The sequence below is a fragment of the Nuphar pumila genome, chromosome 5 (assembly GCF_984573655.1).
Source record: "Nuphar pumila chromosome 5, dmNupPumi1.hap1.1, whole genome shotgun sequence".
Taxonomy (NCBI): Eukaryota; Viridiplantae; Streptophyta; class Magnoliopsida; order Nymphaeales; family Nymphaeaceae; genus Nuphar; species Nuphar pumila.
This window is the reverse complement of record NC_143253.1, coordinates 126,475,350-126,498,112: the sequence shown is the minus strand read 5'-3', so window position 1 is coordinate 126,498,112 and position 22,763 is coordinate 126,475,350. Positions and strand designations below refer to the sequence as shown.

General features: G+C 38.5%; 1 protein-coding gene across 1 annotated transcript in view; it reads right to left on the bottom strand.

The window, feature by feature from the left end:
* Positions 1-22,763, bottom strand: part of LOC149838594 (callose synthase 5-like) — a 123,210-nt gene that overhangs the window by 75,548 nt on the left and 24,899 nt on the right. Inside the window, exons 16-20 of the mRNA XM_090008277.1 lie at positions 15,637-15,689; positions 15,411-15,471; positions 15,227-15,308; positions 15,091-15,140; positions 14,906-14,992 (exon numbers count right to left, since the gene is read on the bottom strand). Coding sequence (XP_089864403.1) covers positions 14,906-14,992; positions 15,091-15,140; positions 15,227-15,308; positions 15,411-15,471; positions 15,637-15,689 — 333 coding nt within the window. The remainder of the gene's footprint in view (positions 1-14,905; positions 14,993-15,090; positions 15,141-15,226; positions 15,309-15,410; positions 15,472-15,636; positions 15,690-22,763) is intronic.

The following is a 22,763-nucleotide window of genomic DNA, read 5'->3' as shown; positions in this document are numbered from 1 at the left end:
ACAAGTGCACAAAGGCACGGATACAAATGCACAAACATAAAAAAAATATCAACTTCAATATGTTGGGTCCCAAAAGAGGGCTTTACAAAAGTGTAAGTTACAAGGGGGTAACACCCCATATTTATAATACAAGGGAGAGAGGGAATGAGGGAGTGTTGGGCTCCCAACGGCTCTAAATAGAGTTGTTGGGAGCCCAACAGCTCTCTCTACTTTATGCTTTTTGACTTTGGTCAAAAAAGCATAAAGTCAAATAAGTCCAAAAACTAAACTAAAAAAGAAAAAGAAACCTAACCTAGTTAAATAAACTAACCTAATCCTAACTAAACTTAAAAGTAAACTAAAACTATGAGATTACATGTTGAATTATGTTACATTATTTAACACCCCCCCTCAAACTTAGGGTGACATAACCGAAAGTTTGCCAAGAAGGAAGTTAAATCTTGGAGAGCACAACGCTTTGGTGAAGAAGTCTGTTAGTTGGTATTCTGATGTAACATATGGAAGGTCTATAGTTCTTCTTAAGTATTCTTCACGAACATAGTGGCAGTCCATCTCAATGTGCTTCGTGCGCTCATGAAATGTGTGATTTTTGGCAATATAAATTGCACTTTTATTATCACAACATAGTTTTGTGGGCCCTTGAACTTGAATATGCATATCTTCCAGCAAGTTGCGAATCCAAACAATCTCCATGGTAGTAGATGCCATGGCTCTATATTCGGCTTCTGTGGATGAAAGTGAGACCTTATGTTGTTTCTTGTATCTCCAAGAAATTAAAGATTCCCCTAAAAAAATACAAAAACCAGTGGTGGAGTGACGGTTATTTGGGTCACCTCCCCAATCAGAGTCAGTATAAGCAATTAAATTCAATTCAGAAGAAGAAGATAGAAATACCCCATTGTTTACTGTACCCTTTATGTATCTGATGATGCGGAGTATGGCACTCATATGAACTGAAGTAGGTGCATGTTGAAACTGACTAGCAACATGTACAGCATGAGAAATATCAGGCCTCGTAATGTTGAGATACGTTAGAGATCCAACCAGTTGCCGGTAAGGTGTGGGATCTTTTAGGAGAATCCCATCATCAATCTTCATCTTTGAACCTACTATTTCAGGAGTTTCACAAACCTTGTCATCTGTGATTCCTGATCTGTCAAGAATCTCACAAGCAAGTTTAGTTTGAGACAAAAAATAGCCTCTATGAGAATAGGCAACCTCAATTCCCAAAAAATATGTCAGAAATCCTAAGTCTGACATTTCAAATCTTGAAGTCAGGATAGATTTAATGCTCTTGATTCCTTTGACATCATCACCTGTTATTAATATATCATCAACATATAACAGTAATATAACAATCCCTGCATCAGATTTCTTAACAAACAATGCAGTGTCAGTATAGCATGAAGTAAAACCATTTTCAGTCATTACATTGTTAAACCTATCGTGCCAAGCCTTGGGAGCTTGTTTCAAGCCATAAAGAGCTTTACGAAGACGAAGAACTTTATTTTTAGGAATTTCCATACCAGGTGGAGCATCCATGTAGACTTCTTCATTAAGATCACCATTTAGAAAGGCATTTTTGACATCCATTTGGTAAATATTCCATTTTCTAATGGAAGCAATGGTGACGAGACATCTAACAGTAACCATACGAGCTACTGGAGCAAATGTCTCTTCATAGTCAATCCTGTATTCTTGACTATACCCTTTAGCTACAAGACGAGCTTTATACCTCTCAAGAGATCCATCACTCTTTGTTTTGACTTTGAACACCCATCGGCATCCTATAGTTTTCTTTCCACTGGGAAGCGTTTGAAATTCCCAAGTGTTGGCTTTCCTAAGCGCTTTGAGTTCATTCTCCATGGCTTCTCTCCATTCAATACATCGTTTGGCGTCTTCAAAATTTTTTGGTTCAAAATATGAGTGAATGGCACTTAAGCAAGCCCGATATTTAGGAGAGAAAGAATCAAAAGATACGAATCTAGAGGGAGTTCTTCTAGTTCTCTCGGTTCTTCTAGGGTTTGAATCATGTGAGGGGATAGATTCGCTAGGTTCACTATATTGCTCAATAGCACTTCTAAAGGGGAGTCTATCTCTATGAGTATAGGTGATAGGGTCTCTAGTTATATTTTCTTCTTGAGAGGTAGTAGGGTTAGAGTTATTGTTGATTTCAACCACTTCATTGTCATTGTTATATGTTGATTCATCATCACTAGAGATATCATCATCTTTAGATAAAAGATCAAAGAGAAAGGAATAGTCAGCAATTTCTAAATGAGATTCATTATTTTCAAAACCACTATCATTTTCTAAAAATGTTACATTCCTTGAGACATATAACTTATCATTTTTAGTATCATAACATCGAAACCCTTTTTGGGTTTCGGAGTAGCCAAGAAAAGCACAAGGAATGGCTTTAGGTGAGAGTTTATCATTCTTATCTGTAAGGACAAAGCACTTATAACCAAAAACTCTCAATCTATTATAATCGGGTTCTTTTTCATATAGAGTTTCGAAAGGAGAGATTTTATCTAAATTTTTGGATGGAAGACGATTAATAAGATAAACTGAAGCAAGAGCCGCTTCGGCCCAAAATGTTTTTGGAATACTTTGGGAAATAAAAAGGGTTCTAGTGGTTTCAATGATATGCCTATGCTTCCTTTCGGCTAACCCATTTTGTTGTGGGGTCTTAGGACACGATCTTTGATGGACAATACCATAGTCTTCAAGATATTTCTTAAATTCATTGGAAAGATATTCGCCTCCGGAATCGGTCCTAAAAATCTTTAAATTACTATTAAATTGATTCTTAATTATCATATGATATGATTTAAAACATGAAAGCACTTCGTGCTTATGTTTAAGGAAATATATCCAACAATATCGAGAAAAATCATCTACAAAAATCACATAATAGGCAAAGCCTCCCTTGGATATGACGGGTGTCGGACCCCAAACATCCGAATGAACAATTTCAAAAGGTTTTGTGGTAAACATAGATCTTTGTTCAAAAGGCATACTTCTCATTTTTTCAAGAATACAATCATTACAAGAGAAAGTATTTTTACAAAGATTTTTAATAAAATGCAAATAGGATAACTTGGTGATGTTGGGATGACCAAGTCTATTGTGCCAAACATTTATGTCTTTATGTTGGGCCACATTACAAAAAGGGGTTTTAGGGATTTAGAGAGAATCCACATAGTACAAGTCTCCCTTCCTAGAGCCTTCCCCAATCAACTTCCCGGACTGGTGATCCTGTATTAAACACTTATTAGATGAAAATTGAATGTCACATCCAAGGTCCGAGAGTTGAGAGACGGAAAGTAAGTTCAAATTCAATTTAGGTATAAATCTAATTTTGGGAATAAAAAAATTTTGAGTTTCAAAGTTTCCAATCCCCTTAATTTCAAGAGAAGTGCCATCCGCAGTTGAAACAAAAGATGGTGATAAACTTTTGGAATATTCAAAAAGAGAAGAGATGTTTGGAGACATATGAAAAGATGCACCCGAATCTAAAAGCCAAGAAGTTTTACCTGGAGGAGAAGGAGTGGATACGGCGGCACCGGAAATAGCTCCCTTAAGAAGAGGTTGAAGAGCTTCCATAATTTGATTTAGAGAGAGAGCTCCACTTGTAGATTCCTCTTTTTGTGATTGAGATGTGGTTGCCATTGCAAGTAGTTTCTTCCATTTAGGACAAACCGGTTTGATGTGACCGGGTTCCTTGCAAAAGTGGCACACAATTTTGCTATTGTCCCTTCTTCCGCCTTGACCGCCATTATATCCTTGATTTTGGTTTTTAAAGTGAGGAGGTTTATATGTCCTCAAGTTGTTGCCAGACCTAGACACGGCATTAGCTCCATCACATTCATCTTGATTTGTGTGCATTGCAAGAACACTTGGATTTTGCATGCTAATGCCCATACGAGTTTCCTCTCCACTTAACTTGGTAATAACATCTTCAATGGAAGGAGATGTGAAAGAAGATAGAAGAGAGGACCGAATTTGTTCAAATTCGGGTCGAAGACCATTTAGGAAGTTAAAGAAGTGATCTTCCTCTAATTGCTTGTATCTAAGTTCAATAGCTTCGCCACTCCACTTGGGCTCAAGCATGGCAAGCTCATCCCAAATAGAGGATAATTCAGCAAAGTACTCACGAATAGACATCTCATTTTGTTGTAGGGTCAAGGCCCTCTTTTGAAGATAGTACTTGTGAGATAAGTCTCGTGAAGTATACATCTTTTCAAGATAATGCCAAGCTTCAGAGGCTTTCTTGAATTTGATGATATTGGCATTGATCTTGGTTTCAACGGATGAGAAGATCCAAGATAGGATCTTGAAGTTTCTCATTTCCCATTCCTCATGTTTCTTTGAATATTCTTCAAGAGCTTTTTGTCTTTCTTCTCCTTCAAGAATTTTGATTTCTCCTCTTTCAACCATCGTAATTTTTGGTTCGGGTTCCGTTATGGAACCTTGAACATATCCCCAAAGCCCATTTCCTTTAATATGAGCTTCCATATTTCTGGCCCATACATGATAATTGGAACCATTGAGCTTAAAGCCAAGAGAGAAATGAGAGTCTTTTTCACCCATTAGAGAGATAAGATGAAGGAGAAAAATACGTATCACAAAGAGATTTTAACTCTTACTTGTTGTAGTAATCTTCCAAAATATTTGATGAAGAGAAGTCTTCACGCCAATCTCGAAAAAATTGAAGGCACGCTTTTCGAGGCACTCAATATTGTGAAGAATCACAAGACTTTCCTTCTCAAGCAACCTTGCTCTGATACCATGTGAAAATATCTATAAAAAAGGATTTTGTGTATAAACACAATACTAGAAACACAAAGTGTGCACAAAGGCATAAAAGGAGAACTCTCACAAGTGCACAAAGGCACGGATACAAATGCACAAACGTAAAAAAAATATCAACTTCAATATGTTGGGTCCCAAAAGAGGGCTTTACAAAAGTGTAAGTTACAAGGGGGTAACACCCCATATTTATAATACAAGGGAGAGAGGGAATTAGGGAGTGTTGGGCTCCCAACGGCTCTAAATAGAGTTGTTGGGAGTCCAACAGCTCTCTCTACTTTATGCTTTTTTACTTTGGTCAAAAAAGCATAAAGCCAAATAAGTCCAAACACTAAACTAAAAAAGAAAAAGAAACCTAACCTAGTTAAATAAACTAACCTAATCCTAACTAAACTTAAAAGTAAACTAAAACTATGAGATTACATGTTGAATTATGTTACATTATTTAACAACGTTTTCACTGAAGGATCCTGAGGCTCGAGTGAGATGCATAGGATTGTTCCAAAGCAATCCAGACCTCGCAAGCAAAGGAAGCCTGAATTAACTGTGTCAAAATGACTTCATTGATAATGGCTTTGTTCCAACTCAATGCGAGTTGAACAAACCTTTTCCAAACACTGTACTCAAGATTAATTTTCAGAAGCTCACCTTATCTGACATATTAGACTGGCGTCGGGTGTGATCGATCAACATACTTGATGAGAACCTGGTTGAACATAACAAATTCAATTTAAGAGCATCATACTAGATAATTGTTTTGATCCAACTTAACTAACACTTTTGTTCCACTGCATGTCCAGAATAGGAATGAGGCTAGAAAAACTTGATGTCATTCACGGTTTTCTATCACAATCGGGATCCAACTAACAAACTCTCTGGAGTGACAGGCTCTGATACCATGTAAAAACGCAAATTGTGGAACACACACACAAGAATGCACAATTTATAGTGGTTCGGTCTAACATGACCTATATCCACTACAGAACCTCTTTCTTTCTCTAGGCTTAACGACCCTAAGAGGAGGCTCCTCTCATGTTTATATAATTTTTCAAGATACAATGTGTGGGGAATTCTCCAAATACAAGGAGTCCCATTGGCATACTAAGTCCTTTTGATTACAACCAAGCTTGGATTTGGGAGTCTTCTTTATAGTGTCTTTGAAGAGTCCTTGCTTTGAACAACTACTAAGACATGTGTCTTGAATGGATCTTTCTTCCTTCTTGGACTTTGCATCCATTCCAACGTGTGGGTTCAATTGGGAGGAACCCAATTCAACATCATCTAGGTCTGGACCCAAATCTAGATGTCTTCACAAAGAGCTTGCTACTTCTGGACTGCCATGTGTATTTGAACACTTTCCAGCTGACGTCAACAGTGTAAATTGCTCCAAGATAACCATGGGCAATGGATGGCTCAAAATGTCAATACTTGATTTATTGAATATACAACGGGGTTTAATCCAGGCTTTCAAGATATAGTGTTTTGAGCAACAATGATCACAGGGTGTATTATCATAACTTAATTATCATTTGCTATAATACTACATTTCCAGATAGTTACAATATATATATATATATGAGAGTAAATGTTTGGTACTATTAAAGGTATGAAATTATTGAGTAGGGATCACCTTTCTTTCATACATTTTACTTTTTATGTAGATAGAACCCTATGCTTGTAATCTACATTGTTATTTTAGTAGAAACAGGTTTTCTAAGAGCATTAAAAATCTATGGCTGACAATGTACCAAAAAGTTCACACCTCAAAAATTCATATTTTACATAAAAAAAGCACAATCTAAGGTTCGGTACTTAGCAAACAAACTGCTGAACACATCTATACGGTCAGATTAAGTTGATACAACTTGCACCTATGATTTCTTAATCAATAGTTCCTTACCTTCATTACCAAATATAAACCCTGTATATATATAGTTCCTTACCTTCATTATTACCAAATATAAGCCCTGTATATATACATATATGAGTGGGGGTAGCTGCCTACACCACATCTGGCCTACCGTGGCCAACATGTGCGATGGAGGTCACGGCATTTAGCGGCAGCTGAGACCACCACTAAAAAAAAAATGGGTGTGTGATACACCAGGGCTGCCCATTGTGTGAGATGGACAGCCCTGGTGTGTAGGCAGTTACCCTCTCTCTCTCTCTCTCTCTCTCTCTCTCTCTATATATATATATATATATATATATATATATATATATATATATATATGTTGAGGGAGTTTCGTTACCTAGACAGTTTCAGAACCTTAAGGGTTGCAGCTCTAGGAGCCATCACTGAGATGGTTGGAGATGACCTTGACACGCTAATTTTGCAAACAAGAAGTGTCCTACAACGTTCTGAATCATGGACACTTTGACTCATATGCCAAACAAAACGCTCAGCTCTGGACACTTTGATATGTCCAACAATGAAATGTCAGTGAACATTTCTTATGTTAGAATAATGTTCGACATGTAGATCTATATATCACATAATTTTCTTGCTTTCTTATTTACATGTTCCTCTTTCCTTTGTTGCTTAAATAGTGTGCTACCCATAATTACAGGATCCTGTACACAATGAACGGTGACCCACAGCCTAGCGTTCCAAGCATACTAAAATTCCTGGAAGTTAAAAATGATCCCCAGTATGCGAGGGTCTTTGGGCCTTGGATAGTAATGACATGCAACCCACAATCCACAAACGCCAAACACAGACTATATGGTTTTACAAAGTTAGGGTATTCCTCTTGCCCTCTTGCCAATACCTGCTTGGTTCATGTCAGACAGTCGGAAAGGACTTGCCAAAAATTCCATGGTTTTAATCAGGATGCTGTATAAGAATGATACATAGTTTTAGTTCAGGCTTCACGCTTGCTTTTGGTTTGATAAAAAAACATTTGATGAATATCTGTTTGTCTTTTTCTGGAATGGCATGCATCTTCGTGATTTACTGCTATAATTTTATGTCCATATTTATAAGAAACGTGGATTATTAATAAAGGAATTATGAAATAAAATATTGTTCTTCTTGACAAATTGCATTGCTATTATAAAAAACCACTCTATTTATAGTTCAATACTCCAAAGTCATTATTTCAGATTCTAATATTTTAAGCCTGGCATGTCCAGCACTTCACATCCATGGCCTACATAGACAGCTACAGATGCACTAGCATCCATGAGTGAAGGGCAGAAGTAATTGGACTCAGCTATTTCAAAATTGTAACAATTTGGGTCAAATAGAACCCCTTTGCTGCCCTTAGGAAGCGGGATGGGGTAGGAGACTGCAAAGATCTCAACTGAACCATCATACAGAATTAGCCTTCATGGAAGTGAAAAGGGGGGGTCTACAAATCTTTCCTACATGAAGATAGTGTTAGAATACAGTCTGCATATGTGTATGGATCTGGATCCAGATCCATACGCATATTATATGCAACACATGTTAAATAGGATCTCATTAATGGCATTCTTGTAAAATGTATATGTTTTTACTTTATAATGTTTAGGGTTTTGGAGGTCGAGTATTGCAGTGCCGCCCCAGCCATTTGTGAATTTCTCTCTCTCTCTCTCTCTCTCTCTCTCTCTCTCTCTCTTCTTATCTTCTGTGATCAAATCTGTTATGGTATCAGAGCTCAGGTTAAGTTGGTACCTTTATCTTCTTCATTCATTCCATCTTTTCCTCAACATCAACAACTGGTTTTCAGACCTGCGTTGGTTCCATCTTTTCCTAAACACCAACGACTGTTTTATTGTTGTTTTAGTGTTTTTTGTGCAACACTTTTGGTAGTATATATATATATATATGCCTTATTCAAGGTTTACTGATTGATTAAGTGGTCTCAAAATCTGTTTTATTTTCTTCCCATTCATCTTGTTTGCTTATTCATCATTTCACTGCTATGGACTTCTCTTCGTCATCTGGCCCCTCTGCCAATTTCTTGAGTCAGCTCATTATTGAAAAACTTTAATTCCTATACCACCACGACTTATTTTGCAGGAAACCAAGGATGAGAAGGGTGACACAATTACCATTTCTATTAAGAATCCAAAGTATACAGCTTGGAGGAAGCGGGATCAGTCTTTGGTTGCTTATATTACGTCAACACTCTCTCAAGAAGTGTTGGTTACTCTTTCAGATGATTGCACTGTGGCAGATCTGTGGAGTAAGTTGTCTCAGACATACTCTCAGATATCAGAAGCCCGAGTTATGTACTTAAAACATGAATTTCAAAGTTTGAAGAAAGGCTCCATGACAGTCATGGAATACATAGGCCGCTTGAAGAGTATTACTGATCAATTGGCTGTTGTTGGAAGTGCTATTGCAGATAAAGATAAAGTTCAACAACTTCTCAATGGATTGGGTCCTGATTTTGACATGTTTACCACAGCTTTATCATGCCTCCCTCACTTGCCTACTTTTGACGACCTCCAAGCGAAACTTCTTCAACATGAAATGATTATGAAGCAAAGGGCAGAAGGAAATGAATCAGCTCGTCCTCATTCAGTTTTGGCCATGAACACTTCTGTAGGTTTTGGACGAGGGAATGGAGGTCATCAAGGAGGAAGAGGCTGCGGACGTTTCGGGCAGGGAGGACGTGGTATCTTGCCTACACCTAATATTTCAGGGGTTTTTAATACAGGGAATCAGAAGAGAGTGCCCACTTGTTTCTTATGTAACAAAAAAGGACATGTGAAAGCTGATTGTTGGTTCAATCCACAGAATAGAGGAAAAATAAACAAAAAACAACAACAACAACAACAACTACGCCTTCATCCCAAAACAATTGGGGTCGGCGATATGAACCAACAAAGAAAATCATTATGGGTCTTCCACATGAATCCTTCTCCTCCATTCATTTCTATACAATGCCATGTCCTCGGTGAAGTTCAAAGCATTCATATCCTTTATTATCACCTCCATCCATGTCTTCCTAGGCCTACCCCGACCTTTTTTAACTAATATATTTTCCCATTTCTCCATCCTTCTAACTGGAGCATCATTAGGCCTTCGTCCACTATGTCCAAACCACCGTAAACGATTCTCTCTCATCTTATTTTCAATGGGTGCAATGCCTACCTTCTTACGTATCTCCTCGTTCCAAATCTTATCTTTTATTGTATTTCCACACATCCATCTCAGCATACGCATCTCAGCTATACTCATTTTTTGAATATGATGTCTCTTGGCAGCCTAACATTCCGTACTATATAGTAAAGCGGGGCTAATAATCGTCCTATAAAACTTTCCCTTCAACCACAATGGCATTCTACGATCGCACAACACTCCAGTTGCACTCTTCCATTTCATCCACCCAACCTTTATCCTATGATTTACATCTCCATCAATTTCTCCATACTTTTCAATGATAGATCCCAAATATTTGAAACAATCATCCACCGGTATTTCGTGCTCACCAAGCTTCACTACACTCCCATCACTACTTCGTTGCTTACTAAATCGACATTCCATGTATTTTGTCTTACTCTTACTCAACTTAAAACCTCTTGCTTCCAATGTTTGTCTCCATAATTCTAACTTAGCATTAACCCCAGCTCTAGACTCATCAATCAAAACAATATCATCAGCAAACAACATACACCACGGCACATTTTCTTGAATTGATCTCGTAAGCTCATCCATCACTATAGCAAATAGGAAAGGGCTTAAAGCAGATCCTTGATATAACCCAACTGTTATAGGAAAATTGGTTGTCACCCCTCCACAAGTGCGGACATTGGTTACTACTTCTTCATACATATCTTTAATTATACTAATGTACTTGAGAGAAACACCTTTCTTCATCATTGTCCACCAGAGAACGTCCCTTGGTACTCTATCGTAAGCCTTCTCCAAATCAATAAAAACCATATGCAAATCTTTGTTCCTCTCTCTATTTCTCTCAATAAGTTGTCTAAGAAGATGTATAGCTTTCATAGTTGATCTTCCAGGCATAAAACCAAATTGATTCTCCGATATCATGACAATCTTCCTCAACCTAGACTCAATCACCCTCTCCCAAAGTTTCATAGTATGACTCATGAGTTTTATACCACAATAGTTTGTGCAATCTTGTATATCACCCTTATTCTTATATAGAGGCACCAAAGTACTCTTCCTCCACTCATTAGGCATCTTATTTGTCCGACAAATCTTGTTAAAAAGATTTGTCAACCATTCTAAACCTTTCTCTCTCAAGCATTTCCAAGCCTCGATAGGTATACCATCTGGGCCAACTGCCCTTCTTGATTGAGAATAAATCAGCTACTGCTCTGGACACAAAAGTGTCATCCACAGATGTGCAACAACTTTTGTTATCAGCATTGTCACAGATGACGATCAAGCAGAATGAACAAGGTGAATGGTATGTTGATTCAGGTGCCGCCACACATGTTATGCGTAATGCGGGTAAGTTATCTCACTTATTGCCTTATTTTGAAAAAGGTAGTATAGTTACGGGAGATGAAACTTATCACTCCATTAGTCATACTGGCAATGCACATATCCCTATGTCAAAATCCTCACTTCATTTGTCAAATGTCCTTCTTGCTCCTAATATTAAAAAGAACATTGTTTCTGTAGCTAAACTTGTTGACGATATGAATTCTTCCGTCGAATTTACTCCCTCTTCTGTTTATGTTAAGGATCTACGAACGAAAAAGACGTTCGCTAAGGGGGAGCGACAAGGAAACATGTACGTCTTCAAGGAGATTCCTTCAGTGTCTTCGCCCTCAGTCCCAGTCCTCCAGTTGAAGTCGTCCAAGCATTCTTCAGTGTCTTCACCTTCAGAGTCTTTGTTCTTTCCTTCATTGGAAGTTTTTAATTCATCTCATTGTAATAAGCGAGATATTTGGCATAGTCGTTTGGGACATTGTAGTCGAGGTTTCATTGAAAATCTTGTATCTGATGGTCTCCTTCCAGAGTCTAGTTTAAGTTTATTTTTTTATAATAATAATAAATGTTCTTCATGCGAACTCTACAAAAGCCATGTTCTTCATTTTCATATTATAAATAAAAGAGCTTCAAAGCCATTTGAGATTATTTGTTCCGATGTTTGGAGACCCGCACCTATTCCTTCTCTTTCTGGCAGTCGTTACTATGTTGTCTTTATTGATTCCTATTCCCGTTATACTTGGATATATTTCTTAAAACACAAGCATGCAGTTTTTCAAATATTTCGAGAATTCCATTCGATGGTCAAAACAAAGTTTGCTTGTGATATTGTGCATTTACAATGTGATGGTTGAGGAGAGTATTCGTCGAACGAGTTTATTGCCTTTCTTCGGGATAAAGGAATAAGCCGACAGGTTTCTTGCCCTCATACTCCTCAACAAAATGGGGTTGCAGAGAGGAAACACAGGCATATTGTCGAGAGCGCGATGAGCATGTTACATGATAGCAATGTGCCTGTTAGTCTCTGGACAGAAGTTTTTCACACATCTGTTCATATCATAAATCGTCTTCCTATGGCACTTTTGGATCGGAAATCTCCCTATTATACTTTATTTGGGCAACATCCCTCTTACGATGAGCTGCGTGTTTTTGGTTGCGTATGTTATGTACATATTGATTCATCTCTGCGAAATAAGTTTCAGGACAAGGCTGTCAAGTACAGATTTGTTGGGTATGCAGATGAATACAAAGGTTATCGATGCTATGACCCTACTACAAAACGTATTAGGACCTCCAGAAATGTTGTTTTTGACGAACAAAATTTTCAGGTCAATGACTATGCAGTGTTGCCACCTCGAGAATTAGAAGTATATGATCCATGGATGAGCGCAGATCTTTTTGCTAATACAGGAGAAACATGCCAAACAAATTGTTCTTCCTTCGGCTTGAGTAGGGAGTTGAATGACTCACAAATGCATGTTGAATTATCTTCAGTTGAGCCAACCCCAGTAGAACGTTTCTCTGGACAGATATACACTAGACGGAGCAAAAATACAGAGCCGAGGAATGTGGAGGAAAGCATCGCCAATGATTCGGCTCAAAGGCCGTCACGCATTAAGAATCCTATTCAACGATGGGTGAGTTATGAGACCTTCTCCCTTGATTTCCAGTTGTTTATGTCTCAGCTCACAAAACAGGATGAACCCACTTGTTTTAATCAAGCTCTTCAATCCCGTCATTGAACTAAAGCTATGAATAAAGAAATGGAAGCTCTTCATGAATGCCAAACTTGGGAAATAGTCCCTCGGCCAGAAGGAAAGAATGTAGTTGGCTCAAAATGGGTTTATAAAATAAAATATAAGCTTGAAGGAAGTATTGACAGATATAAGGCGCGACTTGTTGCTCGAGGATTCACACAACAATATGGTGAAGACTACGACGAAACTTTTAGTCCCGTAGTCAAAATGGGTACTATTCGTATTATCATATCCCTAGCAGTCGATCAAGGTTGGAGCCTTAGCAAGATGGATGTTAAAAATGCATTTTTGCATGGAACCTTAAAGGAAGAAGTGTATATAGAGCAACCACCTGGTTATGCCGAGAAGGATCCTATTGCCTGGGTGTGCAAACTAAGGAAATCTCTGTATGGGTTGAAACAGGCGTCCCGTTCCTGGTTTGAAAGTTTCACTATGCAGATTCAGAGTTATGGTTTTAGAAGATGCTCTCTGGATCACTTATTCTTTATTTACCAAAAGGCGGACATTGTTATACTTCTTCTTATATATGTTGATGACATTGTAATCACTGGGAGCTCAGATGGTCATGTGCAAGACGTGAAACAGTTTTTAATAAAACTTTCAAGATGAAAGATTTAGGGGAGTTGCAGTACTTTCTTGGTGTGGAAGTTGACAGACAACAAAACACATTGACACTCATGCAACAAAAATACACTCTTGACCTTCTGGAAAGAGCAGGGATGACGAATTGCAAACCAGTCAGCACTCCTAGTGTATTACATCAAAGGCTGAGCTCTGAAGATGGTCATCTTTGTATCAACCCTACAACGTATAGAAGTCTCGTGGGGATGTTACAGTACTTGACCTTTACCAGACCTGATATAGTTTATGCTGTCAATCAGGTATCCCAGTTTATGCATGCTCCAACGGAGGGTCATATGGAAGTTGTGAAGCGCATTCTACGCTATTTAAAAGGAACTATAGGAGACGGACTTGTTTATCGCAAGAACGATAATCTGCATAGAGGACATGCACTCATCACTTATACAGACGCAGATTGGGCAGGGGATCCAGATGAGAGATGATCTGTCTCTGAATATTTTATTTATATTGGGCACAATTTAGTGTCCTGGAGCAGCAGAAAACAAAAGGCAGTGGCACGATCGAGTATAGAGGCTGAATACAAATCGATGGCTGCAGGCACGGCAGAAGCCACATGTATTAGACACTTAGAGTGATCTTGGGGAGACAATTATTCAATCATTTCTTTTCTATGACAATCAAAGAGCAATAAACATTGCATGTAATCTCATCCAGCATAGCAGAATGAAGCACATTGAGATTGATCAACATTTCATACGGCAGAAAGTCGAGATGAAGGAGATAGAACTACGTCATGTTCGAACAGAAGATCAAGTGGCAGACCTGTTTACCAAGGGATTAACAGGACGTCAATTTTGGCTATTGAAGAGCAAGTTGTACATGCTCCAAAATCACGTACAACTTGAGGGAGGGTGTTAGAATACAATCTGCATATGCGTATGGATCTGAATCCAGATCCATACGCATATTATATGCAACACATGTTAAATAGGATCTCATTAATGGCATTCTTGTAAAATGTATATGTTTTTACTTTATAATGTTTAGGGTTTTGGAGGTCGAGTATTGCAGTGTCGCCCCCAACCATTTGTGAATTTCTCTCTCTCTCTCTCTTCTTATCTCCTGTGATCAAATCTGCTAGATAGTTGTCGATCCACTATTCTCTCTCTCTCTCTCCCTCTCTCTCTCTCTCTCTCTCTCACACACACACACACACACACAAGCTTAGTTCATAAAAATAATGTTGAATAGTTCATGAAGATGAGAAAAAAGAATAACAGAAAATAAAATGACACTACATACAGCTAGCCTATACAATAACCATAAAAATAATTGATGAAAATTTTCTTACCTCTCCGAGACGACCAAAAGCACCTGAAACACCACCGTACAATGTTGAAAATATAGCATACCATATTTGAGTATCCATAAAATAAACCTGAGTAAAAAAATGCCCTTGCATGAGGATAAAAGGACAGCTCATGAAAGTCACCCTTATCATGTTTTAAGCCAATCAAGAGAATAAGGTGTACACACCAATATTACAGGTGCCCACAGTGACACAATAGCACCAAAGTTATGCTGGGCTGCATGGAACGGAAGAGGTGTCATTTCAGAAAAATGAGTGTTGCACCAAAGTAAAGAAACAAAATAAAATTAAGCAGGTATGTACCATTTGGGAAGAATTCGTGCCAAGAGTATTGGACATGGCGGACACTCATAATGTCTTTTGTTGGTTTTACAAGAGGTTTTATCTGCACAAAAGTACAACCAACCAAAAACATGGAAGATAGGTCAAGAATGGTAAAAAAATTCCGTTATCAAATTATCAGACATAGACAAGTAAAAGAACTTACTTGGATGAAGTAGCTGAATGACATTTTGGTGGCTAAAAGCAGCACCCAGAATAGAGTATACCTGACATTTAGAACAAAACAATAACTAGTAAATGAAAGGGAAGTAACCAGAGACGGAGAACTACAAAGAAACTGACACTAGCCTTGTAATATGTGAAGTATGAAAATGAACAAGACAAGAAAGAAAAAACATGTAATTCTACAAATTCAAAATTCAAGAACTTACTTGAAAAGCGTCCACTGGCTTTCATGCATTCCCCTTCCAACATAAAGCCTAGGCTGAAAGAATAAAAAATCAATTAAATTTGATGTCTGAAGAATCAATTACAGAATTCTGGACAAGAAGCTGTAAGAATTACAACCCCCAATGATTTATTAAATGAATCCCATTCTGCTAATTTTTGTGCTGTAAAATCATTAAGTGGAGAGATTTCTGAGACTGAATTAATATCACTTACTGATGAGAAGTATGCAAGGCCACTATTCAATTTCATGAATTAAGAACTATATGAAATTAACAGTATGTAAATATGCAGGAAAAGGAAGCAAAATTTCGAGAACTGTGTAAACACAGTGGTGATACAGCTGTATGCATCAAACTGCTATGTGGTGTGAAATTCTTTGAGCCATGAGAATTAGAATTTGGCAACATGAAAGACACATGCACTTCCATACATACATATTAGCTTTAACGTTTCTTTGCAAACATAACAAAAGAACTTTGAACTAACTCCAAAAATTGAAATAACTACTAAGAAGTTGACTTTTTCAGTAGGCTTTTTCACCTCCAATTGATTTTGAGTAAAGTTTTTTCTAATTGCACAAGCTAATGTGTTTGTTTTAGAAACTGTCAGTTTCCTTTCCTCTCATCTATAATAGATCCAGTTAATAGTAAAGTTGGACCACTGGGAAATTGGAAATTCTTTCACTCATGTCCTGATTGTTTAAAAACCAAGATGTCAGAAAAATGAATGACTCAACATAGAATCACAGCCAATTAGGAAAATTTGCAGTCATCTCATAAATTTTAGTCTGGTTCCTGTAGATTCTCCAACTCATGGCTGAAGACCTTACTGCATTGTAATGAAAGTATATATAATATGGTGTAGCATATATAGTATCATGCAAATCAGTCTTCTATTAGTTAGTATGCACATATCCCATTAAGAATTGGGCATAGTAGTCATTTTCTACTTTTGACCTTTTTGCTGTACTAAACGGGGTCGACCCTCTAAGTAAGGTTCCTCACTCATGACCTCAATAGAGACTCGTTCTCTCCCTTCTTTGTTGTCTCTCCTCTAACCCTAACCTCTTTCCATTTCTTCCTCACATTTTCTAACATGGTATCAGAGCCCCATTTGAGAAGGAGAAGAAGCATGTGGACAACATAGGAGGGAGAACCACAGCCAACCTTGCATTGACCTTCGCGCCTCTGCTAACATCATCCAATTGAAGAACGGCTGTACGGACTGCTTGAGGTTTGAGGCATTGGAGTTAGGGCTTTGCTAGGGTTTGATTTCACAGACTTTTTAAATCAAATCCCACTAAGTTTGGACGAGTTTTGTATTTTATATCGTTTTTTAATACTTTTTCTGTTGAAGATAGTTTTCTGCTCAGATTTTGTGAAACGGTGGTGTATGATCTGTTCTTCAACTGTTTTTGAATTGGGAATCTGTTAGAATTCAGAGCTTGGTCAAATCTGAAGTATTCTAAGAGTTTTGTTGATTGTGATGGCTAGCTCTTAGATGCGGTAAATAGTATTATGAATGTTCTGGGCATATTACTTGAATCGGGTGGTTGAGTTTGCTGAGTTTTTGTGTTCAGACTTTGTTGGTTGTTAGTTGGGAGTGTGCTATAGCATTTATCAGTTTTGTTTATGCTAATAGCCGTCCTATTGTTGGATCGTGTGCTGTGACTACTAAGCTTTGAAAGTCGTGCGTATTGCAAAATCTTCAAATTATAGTTTTGATATGCGTGACTATGGTTAGTTGAGATTCCTTTAGTTTACAGTGTGTTTGTGATGCAGAGCACGTCCCATACCCAACAGTACACAACCATGTTTTTGAGTTTGGGTCCAGACCCAAGACCCGGATCCAGCCGAACCCTTTTAAATAACCCAACTTAGGGTTGCGTGCGGGGAGATAGAGAATTCAGAATTGCAGCAGCCGTCAGTTTGGTTTTTCCTTTTGGTTCTTTTTTGCTGAGTCATTTTCTTTTCCAGTCGGTTTTCCCCTTTCTCCATTATTTTGTCTTTCTGCAGATTTTTCCCTGCATTTATTCCTTTTTGTCTCATTCAGCAGCTTTTCTTTTCATTTCTTTATTTCTCTGTCATGTCAGTTTGCAACAGCTTTGTTTTTTTTTTTTCATTGCTTCCTTCGTTGCCGTTGGTTTTATTTCCCATTGCTTGTTTCAAAGCCTATTGAATAAAACCAGCAGTACAGCACCGTTAGTTTACGGTGATCTCTTTACTTATTTTGGCACATCGCACGATCGTGGAAGTTGTGCCCCTACTTGCTACACCTCAAGTGCATCACCGAATCCGATCTTCACGCTGCATCAACGAGTGTCGACGCCGGCATCCATTAGCGAGAGTTATCGGTTCCTTCACTGCATCAAAATGGTATCAGAGCCCAGCCCCTCCTTCATCAACGACATGACGCAAGAAGCGAGGAACGATCCTATAAGCGGAAATGCGCGAGAAGAGATCATGAAGTGGATGCTCATCAAGTTGACGGAGATGCAGAAAGATATGCTATCCCTAGAAAAGGAGGTAGTCGGTCTGTCGAAGCGCATGGATGGGGTCGAAGCACGGATGGATGCTCTTGAATCCAAGGTGGATGCGCACGCAGTGCAATTGAACCAGTTAGGCACGCACGCAGTTAACCCTGTTGATACTACCGTTGTCGATCTAGCCCCGATGACGCTCCAGCACACGGCGCGACGAGAAGGCGTTAAGAAAACCTTGCACAGGGAAGCAGGTTGCGGTAGTTCTACCCATCTGGTACTTTCCCTCCATCTCGAATCGGCAGCGACCCTGGGTCGCCCATGTCCAGGTACCCTCCAACCGAACTATCAAGGTGCGAATGCACCCCAGCAATGGCAGCGAGCCTCTGCGACTGCATCGCAGAGCCTGCACAGGGATGTCGGTCGCGCGTCCATCCAGCAGGTGGTGTCATATCCATCATGGTTTCTTGATGCATTCAATTATGCCATTTCAACAAATATGGACGTCTTAAATTTGCGTATTGGTGGACCTGATTACTTAGACCTTCCATTGGTCGAAACGGGTTGGGAGTTGACTGCAAATAATATTATTATGGTTTCGACAATTGGGAATGACGGGCCTCTTTACGGAACATTGAACACTCCAGCAATGATTGATCTTTTGAAGCCGTTTGGGTTTGCTTTTGGGAACAAGATCCTGAACAGGGATTTCTCTATGGACGATGAGCAGAGCCACTATGCATTCGGGGCAGATTTAGTGAAGTTTTCAGGAGGTGGTCCAGTTTTTGGTAAGCATGCTTGTATTGTTGGGATTCTAGCCAAAACCTTAAGACCACGTGCTGGAGGGACAAAAATTCAGCTTATGCTTCCAGTGAGTGCCATAGCAGATGCTACAGACGATCAATTTCAAAATAAATCTACAGGCTTTGATTTAGAGTCGTCCAGGAATATCGCTACATGTTGCCTATCGTCAATGTGTCTGATTTATATGCATATCGTGGTGACAACAAGTCGTCAGAGTCGACTTCTTCCCAACCCGGGGAGAATGATGCAGAGCACGTCCCATACGCAACAACACACAACCATGTTTTTGAGTTTGGGTCCAGACCCAAGATCCGGATCCAGCCAAACCCTTTTAAATAACCCAACTTAGGGTTGCGTGCGGGGAGATAGAGAATTCAGAATTGCAGCAGCCGTCAGTTTGGTTTTTCCTTTTGGTTCTTTTTTGCTGAGTCATTTTCTTTTCCAGTCGGTTTTCCCCTTTCTCCATTATTTTGTCTTTCTGCAGATTTTTCACTGCATTTATTCCTTTTTGTCTCATTCAGCAGCTTTTCTTTTCATTTCTTTATTTCTCTGTCATGTCAGTTTGCAACAGCTTTGTTTTTTTTTTTCATTGCTTCCTTCATTGCCTTTGGTTTTATTTCCCATTGCTTGTTTCAAAGCCTATTGAATAAAACCAGCAGTACAACACCGTTAGTTTACGGTGATCTCTTTACTTATTTTGGCACATCGCACGATCGTGGAAGTTGTGCCCCTACTTGCTACACCTCAAGTGCATCACCGAATCCGATCTTCACGCTGCATCAACGAGTGTCTACACCGGCATCCATTAGCGAGAGTTATCGGTTCCTTCACTGCATCAGTTTGTGATATTGCTCTTGTCAGTAATTTGTGGGTTTTTGCAGTGGTTCTTTGGAGATTGTAGTTGGGGGTTGTGGTCAAGTATGGAGAATGAAGGGATTCAGAAGATCATCATAGTAAAGTTAAATAGGACAAACTATGCATATTGGGCTGATTTTTTGGAAGCAGTGGTGGTTGGAAAAGGATTGAGAGGTTAACTTGATGTTTAAAAAAAAATTAAAGCTTCTTATGAAGGTTTTGATAAATCTATTGAATAATGGGTCATAAACAATGCACGAAGCTTGGATTCTTGGGTCTCTGAAACCAAGGATTGCCATGAATATTTTCAAATTCCATGAGGCAAAAGAAGCTTAGACATATCTCAGATAAGTCTAGGCAAGAGAACTGGGCAAGACATTATCAACTCACTCAAGAGTTGAGAAGTATGCGCCAAGAAAGTGAGTCAATCAAAAAATTTTATTGAGAGATGTAGAGTACATGAGATGCTCTTGTACTAATGAAGGGGCAGAAGAAATGTAAGAAGTGTAAAAAATGTATATCTTGTACTTCATGTCAAACTTGTTTGGGGCTACTTGATCAGCTCATGGAGACAGACAAAGTCATTGAGTTTCTCATGGCCCTTAGGCCAAAATTTGATGGGACGAGGAGTGTCATATTGCATCATTCTCACTTACCATCCGTGACTCAAGTTATTGCTCAATTAATTGCAGAGGAGAATAAGATAAAGTCTCTTGGGTCTTTCTCATCTTGGGATAATGTCATGGTCGTATATGGGCAGATGGGTGGCAGAATGGGGGGAAGAGGAGGTGGTAGAACTAGAGGATGAGGGGACATAGGACTTGGAGGAAGAGGTGACCTTAGCTCATTTTGGTCATATAAAGAATCATTGCCCAGTTCTCAAGAAAAAGAAAGGAGGTGCATATGCAGCTTTTACTGAGAGTGAGGGTGTAATACCAAAGGATGAGTAGTCAGGTGGTTCTTTATTGATTGGTGGTGAAGTGATGGGTAGTGGGAAGATTCAGAGATTAGAGCAGGTTCAACATCAGATCCAACAATTGTAGCTTCTTGCTTAGTTAGCCATTAGCCCTTCTTCCTCTGCCACTCCTGCCTTCTCCTCTAATACTTCTTTTTTAAGTATCTTAGGGTCCTTCCTCTGGTTGGCTAATACACTTTGGAGTTTCATGTCATATGACACCTCATGAGTCTATCTTAGCTAATTGTCATCCATGCAGTAGCATTTTTCACACTCCAAAGTCAGTTCAATTGCTTGTAACTCCTATCTTGGTAGTAAATTTTATCTTTCTCAAGTTTATCATGTTCCATCTCTTGGTATAAATCTTATCTTTGTAGGGAAAATTGTCAAATTTAACTGTAATGTTATCTTCTCCTCTGTTGGTTATGTTATGCAAGATCTGTTGTCAGGAAAGAAGATTAGGATTGGCCATAGAAAATGAGATTTGTACTACCTAAATCAGATTGATATGAGGGAGCAAAAGGAAGTTAGAACATGATATAGAGCTTTAGTTTTGGATGAGTTTGTTTTGTGGCACAAAAAACTAGGGTATATTTCCAACTCTATGTTGCAAAGTTTAGTGTCCTCAAGAAGTTTTGGGAAATCCAAGCTAGTTCTATCAAATCATGTGCAAGATTGTGTAAGTTGTAGAATGACCAGAGTCATGCTCTGCCATTCAAGTCTAGTGATAGGGTATCAGAAAGTCTTTTTGATTTGGTACAATCAGATGTATGGGGTCTTTCTCCTGTTATGTCAAAAGAAGGATTATCCTATCTTGTGACTTTCATAGATAATAGTATAAGGTTTATTTGGATATACTTTATGAAAAATAGAAGTGATCTTTTTGAAATCTTTAAAAGCTTTTGTGTTATGGTTGATAATCAATTTGCATCTAAGATTAAAACTTTGTGTACTGACTCTGGTGGTGAATACATTAGTTATGTGTTTGAAAGGTTTCTGCAAGAAAGAGGTGTAGTTCACCAAAAGTCATGTTCTTACTCTCCTGAGCATAATGGTGTAACTGAGAGAAAGAACAAGCATATCTTGAAAACAATTAGAGCTCTTATGTTTGGTGGAGAAATACCTAAAGTGTTTTGGGCAGATGCAGTTCAATTGAGCATTTATCAGATAAATCATATGCCTTCTGAAGTCCTTAAAGGCATATCACCCTCTTAGAAACTATACAAAAGAGTTCCAAATTATGATATGTTGAAAGTATTTGGTTGCGTATGTTTTGTTTAGTTAGCTGATAGATATAGAGATAAGTAATCTCCTAAAGCTATAAAATATTGCTTTCTTAGTTTTTCTAATGGTCAGAAAGGATACAAGTGCTATAATCTGGTTGGAAAGAAAGTGTGGGTATCCAAACATGTTTTTCATGAGAATATGCTATACTTTAGCCAGTATAGAGACAAGACAGAGAATGAGAGTGACTTGTCCCTTTTGGTTTTCTTTAAAGAAAGGAAAGGTGGGAGAGAGAGAATAGAGAGTAAATGGGAGAAAGTTCTAGCTAGAGGAGATAGGTTTGATCAAACCTACTCAAGGAGACATGAAGGTGTGATTGAAATTCCGTTTTTAGATCAAGTGAAAGAGCAGGAAAGTGAAGAGGTCAATCTTGATCTCATTCCTTCGACAACAGATCCAGGACAACAACAACAAAACTTAGAGTTACCATCTTCTTCTTCCTCATCATCTGGTCAAGTACATAAAAGTTTTAGACCTATATTTCTGTCTTGTTTTGTATCCTACGAGTCTTTTGCACCTCATCGTCGTGTTTTCTAGCCTTAATTCATTCCTATGTTGAGCCTAAGTCCAATGCAGAAGCTAAAAAAAAGAAGAGTGGTAAAGAACCATGGTTGATGAAATGAATGCACTGAAAAGAATGCAAGCATGCAAACTAGTAAAACCTTATCCCAAAAAAATATTATTGGCAGCAAATGGGTGTACAAGGTAAAGACAAAGGCATATGGGTCAGT